The 18335-nt window shown below is 46.3% G+C and overlaps 1 protein-coding gene across 1 annotated transcript in view; it reads right to left on the reverse strand.

The window, feature by feature from the left end:
• LOC137443377 (NBAS subunit of NRZ tethering complex-like) overlaps positions 1-18335 on the reverse strand; it is a 133956-nt gene that overhangs the window by 13993 nt on the left and 101628 nt on the right. The window contains exons 6-7 of the mRNA XM_068143015.1: positions 5386-5543; positions 4028-4117 (exon numbers count right to left, since the gene is read on the reverse strand). Coding sequence (XP_067999116.1) covers positions 4028-4117; positions 5386-5543 — 248 coding nt within the window. The remainder of the gene's footprint in view (positions 1-4027; positions 4118-5385; positions 5544-18335) is intronic.

Here is an 18335-nt window from a genome sequence, read left to right on the forward strand (position 1 = left end):
GTGTCCCCTTGTTCTGGTGCTGGTTGCCTGGGAGAAGAGACCAACCCCTTCCTGGCTACAACCACCCTTCAGGTAGTTGTAGAGAGCAATGAGGTCACCCCTGAGCCTCCTCTTCTCCAGGCTAAATAATCCCAGCTCCCTCAGCCTCTCCTCATAGGGCTTGTGCTCAAGGCCTCTCACCAGCCTTGTTGCTCTTCTCTGGACATGTTCAAGTGTCTCAATGTCCTTCTTAAACTGAGGGGCCGAGAGCTGGACACAGTACTCAAGGTGCGGCCTAACCAAAGCAGAGTACAGGGCACAATGACTTCCCTGCTCCTGCTGGCCACACTATTCCTAATGCAGGCCCGAATGCCATTGGCCTTCTTGGCCACCTGGGCACACTGCTGGCTCATATTCAGGCGGCTGTCGATCAGCACCTCCAGGTGCCTCTCCATTTGGCACCTCTCCAGCCACTCTGACTCCAGCCTGTAGCTCTGCCTGGGGTTGCCGTGGCGAAAGTGCAGCACCCGGCACTTGGACTTGTTAAATGACATCCCATTGGACTCTGCCCATCTGTCTAGTAGGTCGAGGTCCCTCTGCAGGGCCCTTCTACCCTCTCACTGACTAACATCTACTCCTAACTTGGTGTTATCTGCAAACTTGCGGATGACTGACTCAATCCCCTCATCCAGATCATCAATGAAGATTGACTGGCCTGTAGTTTCCAGGTTCCTCCATCCGACCTTTCTTACAGATGGGGACCACATTGGCCAGTTTCCAGTCATCTGGGACCTCACCGGTGAGCCAGGACTGGAGGAAAATGATGGAGAGCGGCTTGGCCAGCTCATCTGCCAGCTCTCTCAGCACCCTAGGATGGATCCCATCCGGTCCCATGGACTTGTGAGTGTCCAAGTGGCTCAGCAGGTCCCGAACTAATTCCTCATGGATTTCTGGGGCATTACACTGCTCCCTGACCCCGTCACCCAGCTCAGGAGGCCACTCGTCCTGAACTCCTCCCACCTTGCTGTTAAAAATTGAGGCAAAAAAGGTGTTCAGGACCTCAGCCTTTTCCTCATCTTCAGTCACAGTTTTCCCCTCCAGGTCCAATAAGGAGTGCAGGTACTTCTTGCCTTTCTTGTTAGCGTTAATTTGTAAAAATGCTTTTTATTATTGTTGCAGTTTGAGCTGGGTGCCCACTGCAATGTTTACTTCCTGTGTCCAGAAGTCCAGCCCAGAAGGGGTGGACACAGGAAATTATGTAGTATTTCCTACCACAATTCTTTGCACCACTATAAGGTGCAGTGCGGAGTCTAGCACTTGCTCTTCTCTTCCTCCTCCGTCAGCCGGTAACTGGGGGAGATGTCTCCTGGCTTTAGGCCTGGCTATGCCCAAGTCCATAGGGGGATGGGCAGTCTCAGATCTGGCCAGCTGAGACTAGCCTAGTAGTGGGGGGGAAGAAGGAGCCCTGGGGGTTTTGGGTGTACCCTCAGGTGGGGATGGGATCTCTCTGGGTCTGTTTTGGGATCTTTCTTTGTCACTGCGCTTTTGATTTTCTGTAAATGTTCACTGCTTTCTATTTAAACTTTCCATCACTTTTGCAATCCATTTGTCTGAGTGTTTGTTGTTGCCAGTGGTGGGGAAGGGGGCTGCCTCAACCCAGCACAATTATGTGACCGTTTGAGGCTGTGCATTTAAGAAAGGGACAGTACTGTTCCTTCACTTTGTGGGGGGGAGAAGGCTGGGCCTTCCTCTCAACCCATGACATATTATCTTTCACAGAGGTGGCCAGCTTCAGTTCCAGCTGGGCCTTTGCCTCTCTAATTTTATTCCTACATAATCTAACAACTTCCTTGAACATACCTCGAGAAGCCTTCACCTCCTTCCAAAGGTGATACAGCCTCTTTTTCCCCCTTAAATCCTCCAGGAGCTGCTTGCTCATCCAGGCCGGTCACCTTCCCCGCCGGCTCGTCTTTCGGCACATGGGAACTGCCAGTTACTGTGCCTTCAAGAGCTCCTGTTTGAAGTAGGCCCAACCAGCCTGGACCCCTCGGTTCTTGAGGGCTGCTACCCAGGGGACTTTACAAATAAGTTTCTTAAACAGACTGAAGTTCGCCCTCCGGAAGTCCAAGGTGAAGGTTCTGTTGGTAGTCCTCCCTATCTCCCTGCATATTGTAAACTTCACTATCTCGTGGTCACTGCACCCTAGGCAGCCTCCCACGATCACGTCTCCCACCAGCCCTTCCCTACTGGAGAACAGCAGGTCAAGCAGAACCTGGCCTCTGGTAGGCTCACTTAACAGCTGCATCGGGAAGCAGTCCTCCATGCACTCCAGGAATCTTCTGGACTGCCTCCTCTATGCTGAATTAAGTTCCCAGCAGATATCTGGGAGGTTGAAGTCGCCCACAAGGACAATATCTGATGATCTTGAGACAGCTTCCAATTTCTTGTAGAATAATTCGTCAGCCTCCTCATTCTGGTTGGGTGGTCTATAACAGACTCCAGCCAGGATGTCAGATTTGTTAGGCTGCCTTCCGATTTTAACCCACAGGCTATCAATCCCTTCTTTCTCCACCTCAAGTTGTGTGGCAGAGAGTGACTCCCTAATATACAAAGCCACCCCTCCTCCTCTTCTCCCTTGCCTGTCTCTCCTAAAGAGCCTGTAACCCCCCAGTGCAGCACTCCAATCGTGCATGTTATCCCACCATGTTTCTGAGATGGCCTGGTGGACCAGGACCTCCAGCTCCTCTTGCTTATTGCCCAGGCTGTGTGCATTGGTGTACATGCATCGCAGCTTGGTTCCTGACTTCTCATCTGACCCTACCTTGTGGCCTCCTCTTTCCTCTGCAGAGGGACCGATATCCTCACCCACCCCCTTCAGACCTAGTTTAAAGCCCTCCTAATGAGCCCTGCCAACTCTAGTGCTCTTGTGTGCTCTTCACACAAGATGCTTGATTCGGACTGCTGAAACCACCTCTAGTGTAGCTCTGATGCCGCTAAACAAATGTATGATCTTACATATTCACCTTGTAAGCATATGGTTGAAGTGCTAGATTTGCATCTTTACAGGATATGTAAAGGTTTTGAACAGGAGGAAAAAAACGATTGGTTAGCCAAAGACCCTATCAGTAGGGGATAAACTACATGGTGCTATTAATAAAACTTTGCATATTAAAGTGAAGTTGGAGTAGAAACAGTTCCATCTTTAACATCTCTGTCCTCATTCTTATGATTTACTCTTTCAAAAAGCTTCATAGCTCTTGCTATAAGACTGTTTGAAAGACTAAAATAAACTTTAAAAACTCAATATCCCCAAAACAACCTTTCTTTCATCCAGAATAGAATAGAATAGAATAGAGTAGAGTAGAGTAGAGTAGAGTAGAATAGAATAGAATAGAATAGAATAGAATAGAATAGAATAGAATAGAATAGACCAGACCAGGTTGGAAGAGACCTTTGAGACCACCATGTCCAACCTATCATCCAACACCATCTGTTCAACTAAACCATGGCACCAAGCACCCCATCCAGTCTCTTTCTAAACACCTCCAGGGATGGCGACTCCACCACCTTCCCCGGCAGCCCATTCCAAAGGGCAATCACTCTCTCTGTGAAGAATTTCCTCATAACATCCAGCCTAAACCTCCCCTGGCACAGCTTGCGACTTAGCCTCCTATCCCCCACAGAGAGGAAGAAATAAACCACAGCTAGCCAACCGGAGGAGTAAAAGGGAAATGCTATATTTACAAGTAATTTTTAGGGAATGCAGGATATATACACAATTTACAGTATTTACAATATATACACAGAAATATACAACAAGGTAAAAAAAAAAAACAATAATACAGGAACGAAATTCCCCCCCCCCCTCTGGAGGAGGGTTCCCCCCCGGTACCCCCTTCTCTCCCCTTTTTCCCCAAAGAGGGTTAGAAAGAGAGAAAAAGAGCAATTGTTAATAAAGCAGAATATGTTAGTAGGCCTTATCTGTCCAAAATCTCAAATTCAGCTCTTCAGCAAATCATTACCACTTTAAAAACTTTTTAAAGCTTACCTCTGTATCCTTATTAATCACTCCTGAGCTATTTGCATTCTCACTTCTGTCTGAAGGAAGAAATAGGTAATTCACAGCCTGATAAAGCATCTATAAACACACAGAAAAAAATATACCTTAACAGTCAAATAATCTAATCAAATGTAAGGATTATGGAAGATTGTTAATTGACAGTTTGGTTTATATAGTGACACATGTTTGTTTGACTTCAAATACTCATTCTAGGTATAGGCATATGAGATGAGGAAATAAGTTTTTATTTCAGTCCTGCAAAGATTGCAATAGTGTTTAAACTCATAATCATACCCACCTCTCTGAAATTTGAGTGCTTTCATGATTAAAAAAGAAAGAACAATGAATAGCTTGCAGGAGGCTAGACTTTATTTCAAGTCCTTTGTAGCATTCTATTCTGATGTTATCCTATAAATGAGGCAGCACAATTTGCCTTATGTTGCCTGTATTTCTCATGCACATTACCATATAAATAATTTTTAAGAGAAAGGCCATGCACTTGTAGTTGCCTTAGACTGCATAAGCACTGTAGCCATTGATCCCTTCTACCTCATTCTTCAAACAGAGTGCAAGCTAAGATGGTCTTATTACACAAACATAAATCTGTGAACATTGTGAACTTAGACAATTAAACCTTAAGCAAGACATAGTGCATAGGCCGAGCCACAATTACACTGAACAGGAATTTAACATTTTGACAACCTAAATCACAGAGCTGCAGTTTCAAATACAACTTCTCAAAGGGTTTTCTGTGTCTTGCCATAATTTGTATTTAAATGCTACAATTACGTATTCTTACATATAAAGTATGATCAGCTGAACACCTGAGAAGGGATTCCACTAAGAAGTCAGTCATTGCACAGCTAGTAAAGACGGCTCAAAGTCTATTGTAGCTGTTAAAGCCATTGCACAGTAGAAAACAGTGAGAAAAGAATGTTATTGTATATTGGGTAGAGAGCATAAAAATGTAAGAATAAACCCTTAATAGACATTTATGTGAGCACTAAATGAACCTGAATTAAAAAGTATAAACACCTCGAAATCACTGGAAAAAATTAATTAAATTTGCAGAGAAAATTATTCTTAAATCAGGAAATAAATGAACAAGTTAAAAGTACTAGGAGAGAATAAAAGTGCACTTGGAGTTGAGAAGCCAATTCATCATACAAAAATGTTTAAAAGACTTAAATTTGTTAAAACACAAAAATGAAAGCAGAAAACCAGAGTACAATAAATATAAACTTCTTGGGGGATGGAACTTAAGGGAACAAACTTTAAAAATAAGCCCAAGACCCCTTTACTTTGGTAATCAGTGAATTTGCATGAAAAGTTTCAGAAACACCTACCTGGGTTTGCAGTGAACTGCTTACTCCTAACAATGCCTCTATGGCACTTGGAGGACAGTGTGTCAGAGCAAAAGCCATGAGTTCCTGACGCGCACCCAAATCACGGTAGCCGTCTGATTGCCCAAGCTGACTGCATACTTCCCAGCTTTTAGAATAACCTACAAGAGAATATAAAATGTACTTCTGAGGTTGCCAAGCTTCACAAGTTATAGCAGGATGCCGCATAATTCTTACTGGACAAGTCAAAGGAGGACATGTGTTGTTCTTGATGACATTTAATATCCCCTGAGAAAGGAAGTATAAATAGTCCCTATTTATGTGGTTGCTAAAAAAACAAAACAAAACAAAACAAATCAACCAATTGATCACAGAATATATCCAGTTGGAAGATGCCTCAAAGTTCATCCAACCAGGGGCCATCCAGTGCTAACCCTCAACCCAGCACTGAAGGGTCAACACTAAACCATGCCCCTGAGTGCCTGTGCTGGGTTGAGGCAGCCCCCTTCCCCACCACTGGCAAACAATAAACACTCAGACAAACGGATTGCAAAAGTGATAGAAAGTTTAAATAGAAAGCAGTGAACTTTTACAGAAAAAGCAAAAGCACAGTGACAAAGAAAGATCCCCAAACAGACCCAGAGAGATCCCATCCCTACCTGAGGGTACACCCGAGACCCCCAGGGCTCCTTCTTCCCCCTCCCACTGCTAGGCTAGTCTCAGCTGGCCAGATCTGAGACTGCCCATCCCCCCGTGGCCTTGGGCCTAGCCAGGCCCAAAGCCAGGAGATATCTCCCCAGTTACCGGCTGACGGAGGAGGAAGAAAAGAGATAGTGCTAGACTCCGCACTGCATCTTATAGTGGTGCAAAGGATTGTGGTATGAAATACTACATAATTTCCTGTGTCCACCCCTGGGCTGGACTTCTGGACACAGGAAGTAAACATTGCAGGGGGGCACCCAGCTCAAACTGTAACATACCACCCCTGAAAACAATGTGCCAGGTCAACATGCTGCTTGAAGACCCCCAGGGACAGCAACTCCATTACTGCCCCAGGCACACCATCCTAATGTTGAATAACCCCTTCAGTGAAAAAACATTTCTTAATACCCAGCCTAAACCTCCCCTGGCACAGCTTGTAACCATTTCCTCTAGTCCTGTCGCTTGTCATCAGGCAGAAGAGGCTGGCTGCCTCTTTGCTCAAACCTCTCTTCAGGTAGTTGCAGTTCCCAGAGGCAAACAGAAAAGCTCCCTAAGGCAACATGTCTGTAAGTTTCATAACTATCTCATTAGATAAGAGTATTAAGAGTATTTTCTGTATCAATCTCCATTCTGAAGATGTCATTCGATCTTCACAAATAAAATGTAACTGATTTTTTAATTAAATGGACCAGTCTGAAGTGCAATACATCAGAGTAAACTCAGAGTCAAAAGTCAGGATTTCTGCCAGCATCACCCCACACAATTATTCACTTCACCTGCAGCCATGAGCTCCTGACAATGCATACTAGCTGCTTTGTAGTCCTGGAAACTGAGAGCTTGTTCCACTAAGAGAATTAAAACTTGGCCTTTTCTCTCTATCTGATCATCTCCTGTAAGAAAAGTTCAACATTTTTATTAATTGGAATTAATGGTTCTCTTAAGCTTACTACTTTATTACTTAGGCAATCTGTATGTTGCAACACAAAAGCTCATCTTGAAATTGAAGCAGAATTAAAACTATCTGCTTTTTCCTGAAAGAAACAATAAAATCAGTTATGTAGTTTAAAAAAAACACTAGTCTTATTGCTGGCTAAAAAACCTGCACAGAATATATGCCTAGATTAAAAAAAAAGAGAACAGTATTTATGTGATGGCCAAAACATAGATCAAAACTGATATTTAACGTAAGTGACATAAATCAAAATCTGGACATTGAAAACAGAAAAAAAATAATTCTGTGAACTGTAGTGGAAGATGAGTTTTGAAATTTTTAACTGTTTTCTTACAGCATACAAATCTCTAGTTTAAACTCTCATTTCATAAAGCCAAATAACTCATGGAGATGTGGATGACACATCCATTTAAAAGTTCGTACCCTCATAAATTGAGTGAGCAGAACTGAAACTGTATTTTCACACCATGCACATATCTTGATCACCAGGCCTCCTGGACAATGCCCCTTACCCCATTTATGAGTCAAAAGTTACACTTCAGATACTGTTGAATTCTTACAACTAAAGACTCATGAAGAATCTTTGCAGTAAAATGTTCTGAGATTACTTTTAATACATGAGCATTCACAGATAAAATTCTAATCAGTCATCTTATCTCCTTTTCAAAGACAGTAATACTCCATACAAATAACACAGCTGTCACCCTTTACCAGCCACCGTGGTTTTTTGGGGTACTTTTGGTGGGTTTTGGTTTTTTTTCCAATGAAGAATAAACACAAGAACATAAAAGTTATTTACTTAACTGGCATCAGTTAGTCCCATCTTGTGCTCAACATAATGTATCTAAGCACTGTATAAGAATGTGGCAATGCCAGCGACGAGCAGTGTGAGCAATCTGGCAGTGCAGGCCTAGAGCCTGACATGGTGGTAGGCCATGCTCAGCATAAGTGCAGAGCCAGCTAGCAGTGTAGAAAAACAGTGCTGTGCCTGCAGCATGTAACTAAAACAGGGCACTGGTAGCTATAAACATAGAAAGTTATCTTGGAACAACAGGACATGCACCTGCATGAACAAACCTTGCATGTCATTAGTAGTTGGACCAATAATCTATAATAGTGCAATGTGTGGTCACTCATAGGGAACCAATGAAGCCATGCAAACAAGGCACTCCGAGTTTATATAAGTTGTAGAAGTTCCCTTGCTACGCTCTTCTGCCTTCCCTTCCCTTCCCTTTCTTCTTCTATGCTTTAATTTACTGCGCTATACTCGCATCATAGGCCTGCACCATAGGCCTGCAATACTGGAACAATAAAGGAACAATACTCGATCATATTGGTCAGCTATATTGACACCAATCTCCGTCGTCCCATTACCTGGCGCCCGAATACACGCGAACTCGTGGACATGGGATCCTCGGCCTACGATGCTGCTCAACTCAGCATAAGAGGTATGTCCGAGCGATAACGAAAGCCAGTTGAACCAGCACTGCCCTGGTGCTGACTAAATAAGCAGCGTGCGCTCAGAAAAGGAAGTGAATCTCACCTGGGCCCAGTGAGCGGCCGGAGGGGCAAGGGGAAGCACTCCGCGAAACAGAAGAAGCTGTGCTAAACGCCCTCCAAACTATCCTCTCCGTGAGAGGTATTACTGGCGATTCATGGATCTTAAAAGGGCTATTAGCCTGGGCCTGTAATCATCCCCATGGCAATTGAAGCTTTTACTTCCGAAGCATGGGACAAAATTGCAGCCCAGCTGTGGGATGAGGTGCTTAAATACTTAAAAAGAAGCCTTACGCTATAGCACCATGTGGCAGACTGTCACATACATTGCAATCTAAAAAAGCAGAGAAGTCTACTCCCGATTCAGCTACTGCGGCAATTGGTTCTAACCTAGACGAAAAAGGGAGATTTAGAAGGCACCCCTCACCCTCCGCCCCTCTCCTCTCTCCCTGCACATCGTCTGCCGCTCTGTCAGCATAGTATCATAGTATCATAGTATCATTCAGGGTTGGAAGGGACCACAAGGATCATCTAGTTCCAACCCCCCTGCCATGGGCAGGGACACCCCACACTAGATCAGGCTGGCCAGAGCCTCAACCAGCCTGCTCTTAAACACCTCCAGGGACGGGGCCTTGACCACCTCCTTGGACAACCCATTCCAGGGTTTCACCACTCTCATGGTGAAGAACCTCCTCTTCACATGCAGACTGAATCTCCTCACCTCCAGCTTCATTCCATTCCCCCTAGTCCTATCACTACCTGAGATGTCCTTCCCCAGCCTTTCTGTAGGCCCCCTTCAGATACTGGAAGGCCACAATTAGGTCACCTCGGAGCCTTCTCTTCTCCAGACTGAACAGCCCCAACTCCTTCAGTCTGTCCTCATAGGACAGGTGCTCCAGCCCTCTGATCATCCTTATATACCCCCTGTTCTACCTGTCCTTCTCTCCACTTCCTGTAGAGTTTCTTTTTAAGTAATAGTGTGTCCAGTAACTCCTTGCTCATCCAGGCAGGCCTCCTAGCATTCTTCCCTGCTTTTCTCTTTGTTGGTACACAGAGCTCCTGGACACAGAGGAGGTGGTCCTTGAATACTGACCAGCTGTCCTGGGTCCCTCTTCCCTCCAGGGCTTTGTCCCACGACACTTTGGCTAGCAGATCCCTGAAGCGATCAAAATCTGCATGCCTGAAGTCTAGGGCCATAAGCTTGGAATACTTCCTCCTGATTGCCCTGAGGATATTAAATTCAACTGCTTCATAGTCACTGCAGCCAAGGCCGTCTATGAGCCTCACATTGCTTACCAGCCCTTCCCTGTTGGTGAGAACAAGGTCCAGCATAGCACCATTTCTTGTTGGTTCCTCTACCATTTGGAGGAGGAAGTTGTCTTCTATGCAGTCCAGGAACATCCTGGATTGCTGGTGCCTTGCTGTGTTGTCCCTCCAGCAGACGTCCGGGTGGTTGAAATCACCCATGAGGACCAGGGCTTGCGACCTGGAAGCCGCTTCTATTTGCCTATGGAGGGCCTCATCTGCTTGGATCTGCTGGTCAGGTGGCCTGTAGGAGACCCCCACAGTAATATCTCCTTCCCCTGTCCTGCCTTTAATTTTAACCCATACGCTCTCAACTAGCTCATCATCCCTCCCCAGCTGGAGCTCCACTGATTCCAACTGGTTATTGACATAGAGGGCAACACCTCCTCCTCTCCTTCCCTGCCTATCCTTCCTAAAGAGTTTATACCCATCTATCCCTACATTCCAGTCATGGGATTCATCCCACCACGTTTCAGTAACAGCCACTATGTCGTGGCATCCCAGCAGCACAGTGGCCCTTAACTCATCCTGTTTGTTGCCCAAGCTGCGCGCATTCGCATAGAAGCACTTCAGCTGGGCCGGCTCTGTCCTCCTCTTGTGCCAAATCCCCTCGGTTTCCACTGAATGTCCTGGTGGATCATTCGTGGCTTGCCTCAGGGCAGCAAGTTGAGAGCCCTTACCAGCTCTCCTCTCTACTGCTGGTGAGCTGCCCCTCTGTTTGTCACCAGCCAGCAGGAGACTATTAACCCCTTCCCCCTTCAAATCTAGTTTAAAGCCCTATCAATGAGCCCTGTCAATTCCTGCCCCAGGATTCTTATCCCCCTCTGGGACAAGTGTGTCCCATAAGTTGTTTTCAGCTCTGGTGCCTTGAAAACCAATCCATGATTGTGGAACCCAAAGCCCTGTTGATGGCACCAGCCCCTGAGCCATGAATTGATCTGTCGGCCCTTCCTCAGTGTATCCTCATCCATTGCTGATGTTAGAGGCATAGCAGAGAACATGACTTGAGCCCCTGATCCCTTTAGCATTTGCCCTAAGGTTCTGAAGTCTTTTTTAATAGATTGTGAGCCTCTCATTGTTACATCGTCACTGCCCACCTGAAAGACCAGCAGTGGGTAGTAGTCTGAAGGACTCATGAGGTTGGGAATTCTATCTACAATGTCTTTTACTTGGGCACCAGGTAGGCAGCTGACCGCTGTATGAAATGGGTCTGGTCTGCATATTGGGCCCTCTGTTCCCCTCAGTAGGGAGTCTCCTATGACGATGACCCTACGAGGTTTCTTTTCTGAGTAAGTTTTCATGGCTGGCCTGAGGCAACCTGTCATTGGTGCAGCTTCTGCCCTTCTTGAGTCCTCGACCTTACCAATGACCTGTTCCTCCTGCAGAGCCTCATACCTGTTTTGTAACTGCACTGGAGGCAGCGTGCTGCTCAAAGTAGCAGACTTCCTTAGTTTGCATTTCTTCCGTCGGGCAGAGACCTGTTCCCATTGGCCCTGCTCATGTGGGTTACTACAGGGAGGTTGAGAGTCTTGCTGCTGGGAAGGTATCAAACTACCTGTTCCACTAAGTGTTACCCCCAGTTCTGGTTTAGAAGAGGTTACATTATGGGAATTGTCAATTTTCTGCTCGCCATCTCTTCTAGCTCTTAGCCTTTCCACCTCTTCTTTTAGTTTGACCACCATGCTCATCAGATCACTGACCTGCTCACACCCGACACAGGAGCTGCTCCCTCCATCCTCCATATCGAGTGCCAGGCTCCAGCACTCACTGCAGCCACTTACCTGAACATCTGCATGCTTGTGTGCGGTCTCTGTTTGGGTGCCCACTGTCCTTCTGTTAGCCTTTGCTCTAGTAGTGACCATCTTGCAGTAACCACCCTCTCCACCCGTGGTGGTTTTTTTTTTCTTTTTTTTTCTTCTTTTTTTTTTTTTTTTCCCCTGTCAGTAAGAAGGTGAGCTGCCTCCTCTCTCTTCAGCCACACGCTGGGTTCTGTTTGGTTTGCACGCGGTCTCCGCGGCAACCCCTCCCCCAGCTATGTCACTGCCCTCCGGCAGGTAGGCAATCCGAGCCCCCTGCCCCTCCTCCTCTCTTCGGGAAGTCCCGAGCCACCAGCCCCTTACCGCCTGAAAAGCAAGGGAATCAAAGCCAAAAGCCAAACTCCCAGAGCTGCGCTCCTCAAGCTGCCTCCTCTCTCTTCAGCCATGCGCTGGTTTGTCATCCAGGTTGTGAGGAGCATCCTCCTCACAATTTCAATTGCCTGCTATTCCTCCTTCTACACAAATTGCGGCTCTCTTATTACCGTCCTTTTGCGTGAAAAAATCTGCTCCTGCCACGTCAATAGCAGTAGAATCGAATCCTGATTGAACTGATAAGGCACACGAAATCAAAATGGAAGTCACTACGTATGAAGAATTAGACAATGAAGACGCCACATCCGCCATCTTGGCGAGCACACCGTGTTTATTAGACACCACCACTGCCGTTCAAACCCAGCAGAGAAACCGATAAAAAGGCAGCGAAACTTGTCATTCCGCGTTTTCGGTCCCCTTCATCAACATCATCCTCTGATACCGCCAGTGACGGCTTGGACTTGGAAGATGAGAGGACTGATGCTGAGAAGCCAGACAGTGCCAACTCTGCTCTACAACTCCTCTTAGAAAAAATGGAGCACTTGCAGGCTCGTGATTGCGGCATTCTTGCAGCTGCACCCCGCCCGCGAGCCCTGGCCACCCCAGTGGTGGTTCCCATCCCAGCAGCGCCCATCCCAGCGGCGCCCATGCCTGTGGTGCCCCCTACCCCGGCAGTATTCCTGGCGACGGCTCCCGCGAGCCCCCATGGCCCCCATGGCACTGACGGCTCCCACCGATACCAGCACCGACACCGGCAGCAGCCCCGGCAGCGGCCCTCCCCATGGCAGCGGCAGCAGCAGATCACACCAGCGGCCCTTCCTCCCCAGTGGTTTCACCCGCTACACCCCCCTCACCTCCTACATTGCAGACATTATCAGCAGAGTATAGCACTCCGACAGAGGTTCCAATCGAGTTCCGATAGGACGATTGGGAGGTGGGAGGGACAGGGAACTGTCCCGCTGCACTGGTGGAAAGATATTGTGGGAAATGTAGCCACAGATGGAGAATCTGTAGAAGGTCAACAACGACTATGGCAATCTCTGGACTGATAAATGTTAAGGGAAGCTAGACAAGCCATAGCTACCTATGGGTTACCGTCAGGATACACAACTGCTATAATCAATCAGCTGTTTTCAACACATTTGTTAATCCTTTTTTGATACACGCATGTTAGCAAGTGGTGTTTATTACATGGTCCGAGAGCAATCGATCATGGAGGAGATGAGTGCCTTACAACCTGGCCTCCCAACTCCCAGTCCCCACAAATTGGGACCTGATTATTACTGATTTGAAGGATTGCTTTCTTTACTATTTACTTACACCCGGAGGATTCAAAAAAGTCTGCATCTACTGAGTCATCGATTAAGGCAGGCTCCACCCGCCGATATCAGTGGGTAGACTCAAGGCATGCCAGAATTCTCTGTCTTGGCTTTTGTTCCCATTTAGACAGACTTATTGTGACTTTCTCATCTATAAGTCTATGGAGGATACTCTGATTGCAAAAAAAGTTACATCCTAAGACAGTGCTCTCTGAGTTTCAGCCCCTGTCAGCAAGCAGAGACTTGAAAGTCACACCGCCTCAGACCTTGCAATTAAGTGGCAATTCACTTGCAAATGCCTCGGAAACCACGCCCCAGCAGCCAGCAGACTCTTTACGAGGTGTCACTGCTAAACACCTCGATGGGGCGAGACTTTTGCTAGATGATATCAGCAAATGCAACTTCCTGATAAGGCTTTGCAATTAAGTCAGCATACAGCAATCAAAGAGTGGTCCAGAATCCAGGACAATAACTCTGATCCTGTGCTTCTCACTACTCAGCAGGGCCTAACAGGGCTACTCGGTTCCCTTGTCGATACCTTACATACAACATCAATACTAATTCAGACCTGACTCACGATATGAAAGTAAAAATGCTGGATATTCTGGCATTTGACAATGCTAATGAAGAAACTAAACAGGTTTTCAGCATTTTATCAACAGGTGCCACTGCCTCATGACAGCAGAACGAATGAAGCACTGACAAATAGCAATGTATCTAGCCACGGCCATGGAAGCAGTCCTCAAACCACCAGTACAACCACCGCACAAGGGAAACAACCTGGGTGGAAAACATCGTGCTTCTGGAAACCTAGGTACCTTAAATCGAATTGCCTGACTGCTGGACAGACTGGAAAGTGCTGTGCTCACTGTCACAGACATAATTATTTTACTTCAGATTGTTGTAGGCAGGGAAATTGCTCCCGCAGCGTGAGTATACCAGGGTGCTTGGACCGCCCCCCCACCCCGCAGCCACCCTCTGGCAGCGCATAGCAGACCTGACAACAGCCGCATATCACTTTTGAATCCACAAAGCATTGTCCAGTTCAATTGGCACGGTCCTTTGGGTCACAGACCCAGTGCTCTGTTAATTGGCAGATCGTCTACCTCTAGACAGAGCATCCCTACAATTCCTGGTTCAATAGATTCTGATTATGACTGGGCTATGAAAATTATGCTCTATACCATTACCCCTCCTGTTAGCACTCTTGTTGGGACAGAAATTGCTCAGCTAATACCATCTGAGTCCCGAGTGCCTAAAACTTCTAACAGGATCCAAGGGCAAGAAGGCTTGGGTTCCACTGATATGCCTAATATCTTATTAGCCCTGGAAATCCAAAAGGGAAAACTGGAACAGATTGTATCTGTCAGACACTCTTGTGGACAAACTATACAATTTTCATACAATTTTCAATGATTGTGGTTACTGGAGACGATGGCAATTGTTATACCTCGTCATAAATGGAATGGTCACTAGCCATTGCTCATGGCAAATGCTGAAGTCATGGGTTAAAAAAGTATCCAAACAACCTGGGTTAGAAAAGAGCCAGTGCAATTAGCTTTTAACTATGGCAAATCAATCACTGTAAGACCGTATGTGTTAACCCCTCCAGTTGCTCTATTGGGCTGAGATGCCTTAAGTTAGCTAGGAGCAAAACTCGTTAGTGTTCCTTTTCTGTAGCGGCTACTAGTCAGCAACCAACCCTCAAATTAAAATGGAAAACAGATAATGCAGTATGGTTGGAACAATGGTCACTCAGACACGATAGCCTGCAAGTTGTTAAGACCCTAATACAGAAACAATAGCAACTAGGGTCCTGAACACCTTCTTTGCCTCAATTTTTAACAGCAAGGCAGGAGTTCAGGATGAGTGGCCTACTAAGCTAGGCGATGGGGTCGGGGAGCAGTGTAATGCCCCGGTAATCCATGAGGAATTAGTTCGGGACCTGCTGAGCCACTTGGACACTCACAAGTCCATGGGACCGGATGGGATCCATCCTAGGGTGCTGAGAGAGCTGGCAGATGAGCTGGCCAAGCCGCTCTCCATCATTTTCCTCCAGTCCTGGCTCACTGGTGAGATCCCAGATGACTGGAAACTGGCCAATGTGGTCCACATCCGTAAGAAAGGTCGGATGAAGGAACCTGGAAACTACAGGCCAGTCAGCCTGACCTCAGTGCCAGGGAAAGTGATGGAGCAGATTATCCCGGCGGCAATAACTGCGCACCTGAAGGATGGCCAAGGGCTCAGGTCCAGCCAACATGGATTTAGGAAGGGCAGGTCCTGCCTCTCCAACCTGATCTCCTTCTAGGATCAGGTGACCCATCTGGTGGATGTGGGGAGGCCTGTGGATGTGGTTTACCCGGACTTCAGCAAGGCCTTTGACACCATCCCCCACAGCAAACTGCTGACTAAGCTGTCAGCTCGTGGCTTGGACAACAACACTCTGCTGGGTTAGGAATTGGCTGGAGGGCGGAGCCCAGAGAGTGGTGGTGAATGGTGCCACATCCAGCTGGCGGCCAGTCACCAGTGGCGTCCCCCAGGGATCAGTACTGGGCCCCGTCCTCTTTAACATCTTCATTGATGATCTGGATGAGGGGGTCGAGTCAGTCATCAGCAAATTTGCAGATGACACCAAGTTAGGAGCAGACGTTGGTCAGTTGGAGGGTGGCAAGGCTCTGCAGAGGGACCTCGACTGACTGGACAGATGGGCAGAATCCAATGGGATGGCATTTACCAAGTCCAAGTGCCGAGTGCTGCACTTTGGCTATGGCAACCCCATGCAGAGCTACAGGCTGGGGTCGGAGTGGCTGGAGAGCTCCCAAACAGAGAGGGACCTGGGGGTGCTGATTGACAGCCGCCTGAATATGAGCCAGCAGTGTGCCCAGGTGGCCAAGAGGGCCAATGGCATCCTGGCCCGCATTAGGAATAGTGTGGCCAGCAGGAGCAGGGAAGTCATTGTGCCCCTGTACTCTGCTTTGGTTAGGCCGCACCTTGAGTACTGTGTCCAGTTCTGGGCCCCTCAGTTTAAGAAGGACATCGAGACACTTGAACGTGTCCAGAGAAGGGCAACAAGGCTGGTGAGAGGCCTTGAGCACAAGCCCTATGAGGAGAGGCTGAGGGAGCTGGGATTGTTTAGCCTGGAGAAGAGGAGGCTCAGGGGTGACCTCATTGCCCTCTACAACTACCTGAAAGGTGGTTGTAGCCGGGAAGGGGTTGGTCTCTTCTCCCAGGCAACCAACACCAGAACAAGGGGACACAGTCTCAAGCTGCTCCAGGGGAGGTTTAGGCTTGAGGTGAGGAGAATGTTCTTCACCGAGCGAGTCGTTCGTCATTGGAATGGGCTGCCCGGGGAGGTGGTTGAGTCACCGTCCCTGGAGGTGTTCAAGAGGGGATTGGACGTGGTACTTGGTGCCATGGTCTGGTCATGGGGTCTGTGTTGATAGGTTGGACTCGATGATCCTCGAGGTCTCTTCCAACCTCAGTTATACTGTGATACTGTGATAGGACACACCTTGCTAGCCACCCTCAACCCACCCCTACCCCCACCCCCAGAAAAGGGAGGATTTTCTGGTACAACTCTTTTCAACCAAAGCTCTGCTCTGATTTAAATCAATAGTGCTAATTTCTTCATTTCTGATTGCAATGTTTTTTAGAGATTTGTTATTTAGAGTTTTGCTAAGTTTTCCTGGTAAGCATAATGCATGGCAGGCATTTGGTATTTACAGGTAGTTAGTACATAATAATTGTAGTAAGGTGTATCACAGTATCACAGTATCACAGGGGCCCAGAACTGGACACAGTACTCAAGGTGTGGACTAACCAATGCAGAGTACAGGGGCACAATGACTTCCCTGCTCCTGCTGGCCACACTATTCTTGATGCAGGCCAGGATGCCATTGGCCTTCTTGGCCACCTGGGCACACTGCTGGCTCATGTTTAGGCGGCTGTCGATCAGTACCCCCAGGTCCCTCTCTGTTTGGGAGCTCTCCAGCCACTCCGACCCCAGCCTGTAGCTCTGCATGGGCTTTCCATGGCCAAAGTGCAGCACCTGGCACTTGGACTTGTTAAATGCCATCCCATTGGACTCCGCCCATCTGTCCAGTCGGTCGAGGTCCCTCTGCAGAGCCTTTCTGCCCTCTAACTGACTAACATCTGCTCCTAACTTGGTGTCATCTGCAAACTTGATGACTGACTCAACCCCCTCATCCAGATCATCAGTGAAGATGTTCAAGAGGACAGGGCCCAGTACTGATCCCTGGGGGAAAGTAAGTACTTAGTAACGAGTTCACATTGTGTGATTTTCTTTTGGTTGTGTGCCTAGGCATTTCAAAGGAGCTCCATGTATTATAGTTAAGGTTTGTAGTAAATAGGTATTCATTTAAAAATTATTCCTTAGCTAAGGTGACGTCTTTATATTTCCTTCTTAGACATAGACTAGAAAAAAATACAAAAAATTAAAAAAGGTAAACAAAAAAGGTAACTAGTGCAAAGAAAAAATTTAAACATAGAAATATATAACAAAAAGTACAACAACTCTGGATACAAAAAATAGAGTACTAAATAACAGAATAATAATAAAAAAACCCAATAAAAACAAAATATTAAAAACAAAATGTGACAAACTAAAAAATCATAAGGATTGCTAACATAACATAGCTATTAATAAAAAATATAAGAATTGTTAGCAAAAAAACAAAAATAAGGATTATCAAGACTACTAGATTTAAATGAAAAAAACTCTATAAATAGAAAAATCAAGAAAATTAAAATAAAAAATTATAATAAAAAAGAATTAATGGAACAGAAGAAGGATAAAAAATTAAAAAAAGTAAAAATCTAAATTAAAATAAGAGATAGATTAAATAAAAAAAAACATGCAAAAAATAAAAATAACTAAAGAATATAAGATCAAAAATTAAAGATTAAAAACTAGATAAAAAAAATAACTTAAAACCAAAAAAGTTATAGAATAAAAGAGTAACAAAAATTAAAAAATTGCAATAACAAAATAAAAATAAAATATTAGAAACACGAATAAATTTTAAAATG

Source organism: Melanerpes formicivorus, unplaced genomic scaffold, assembly GCF_026170545.1.
Source record: "Melanerpes formicivorus ecotype bairdi unplaced genomic scaffold, bMelFor1.0.p_v2 SCAF_9, whole genome shotgun sequence".
Classification (NCBI taxonomy): Eukaryota; Metazoa; Chordata; class Aves; order Piciformes; family Picidae; genus Melanerpes; species Melanerpes formicivorus.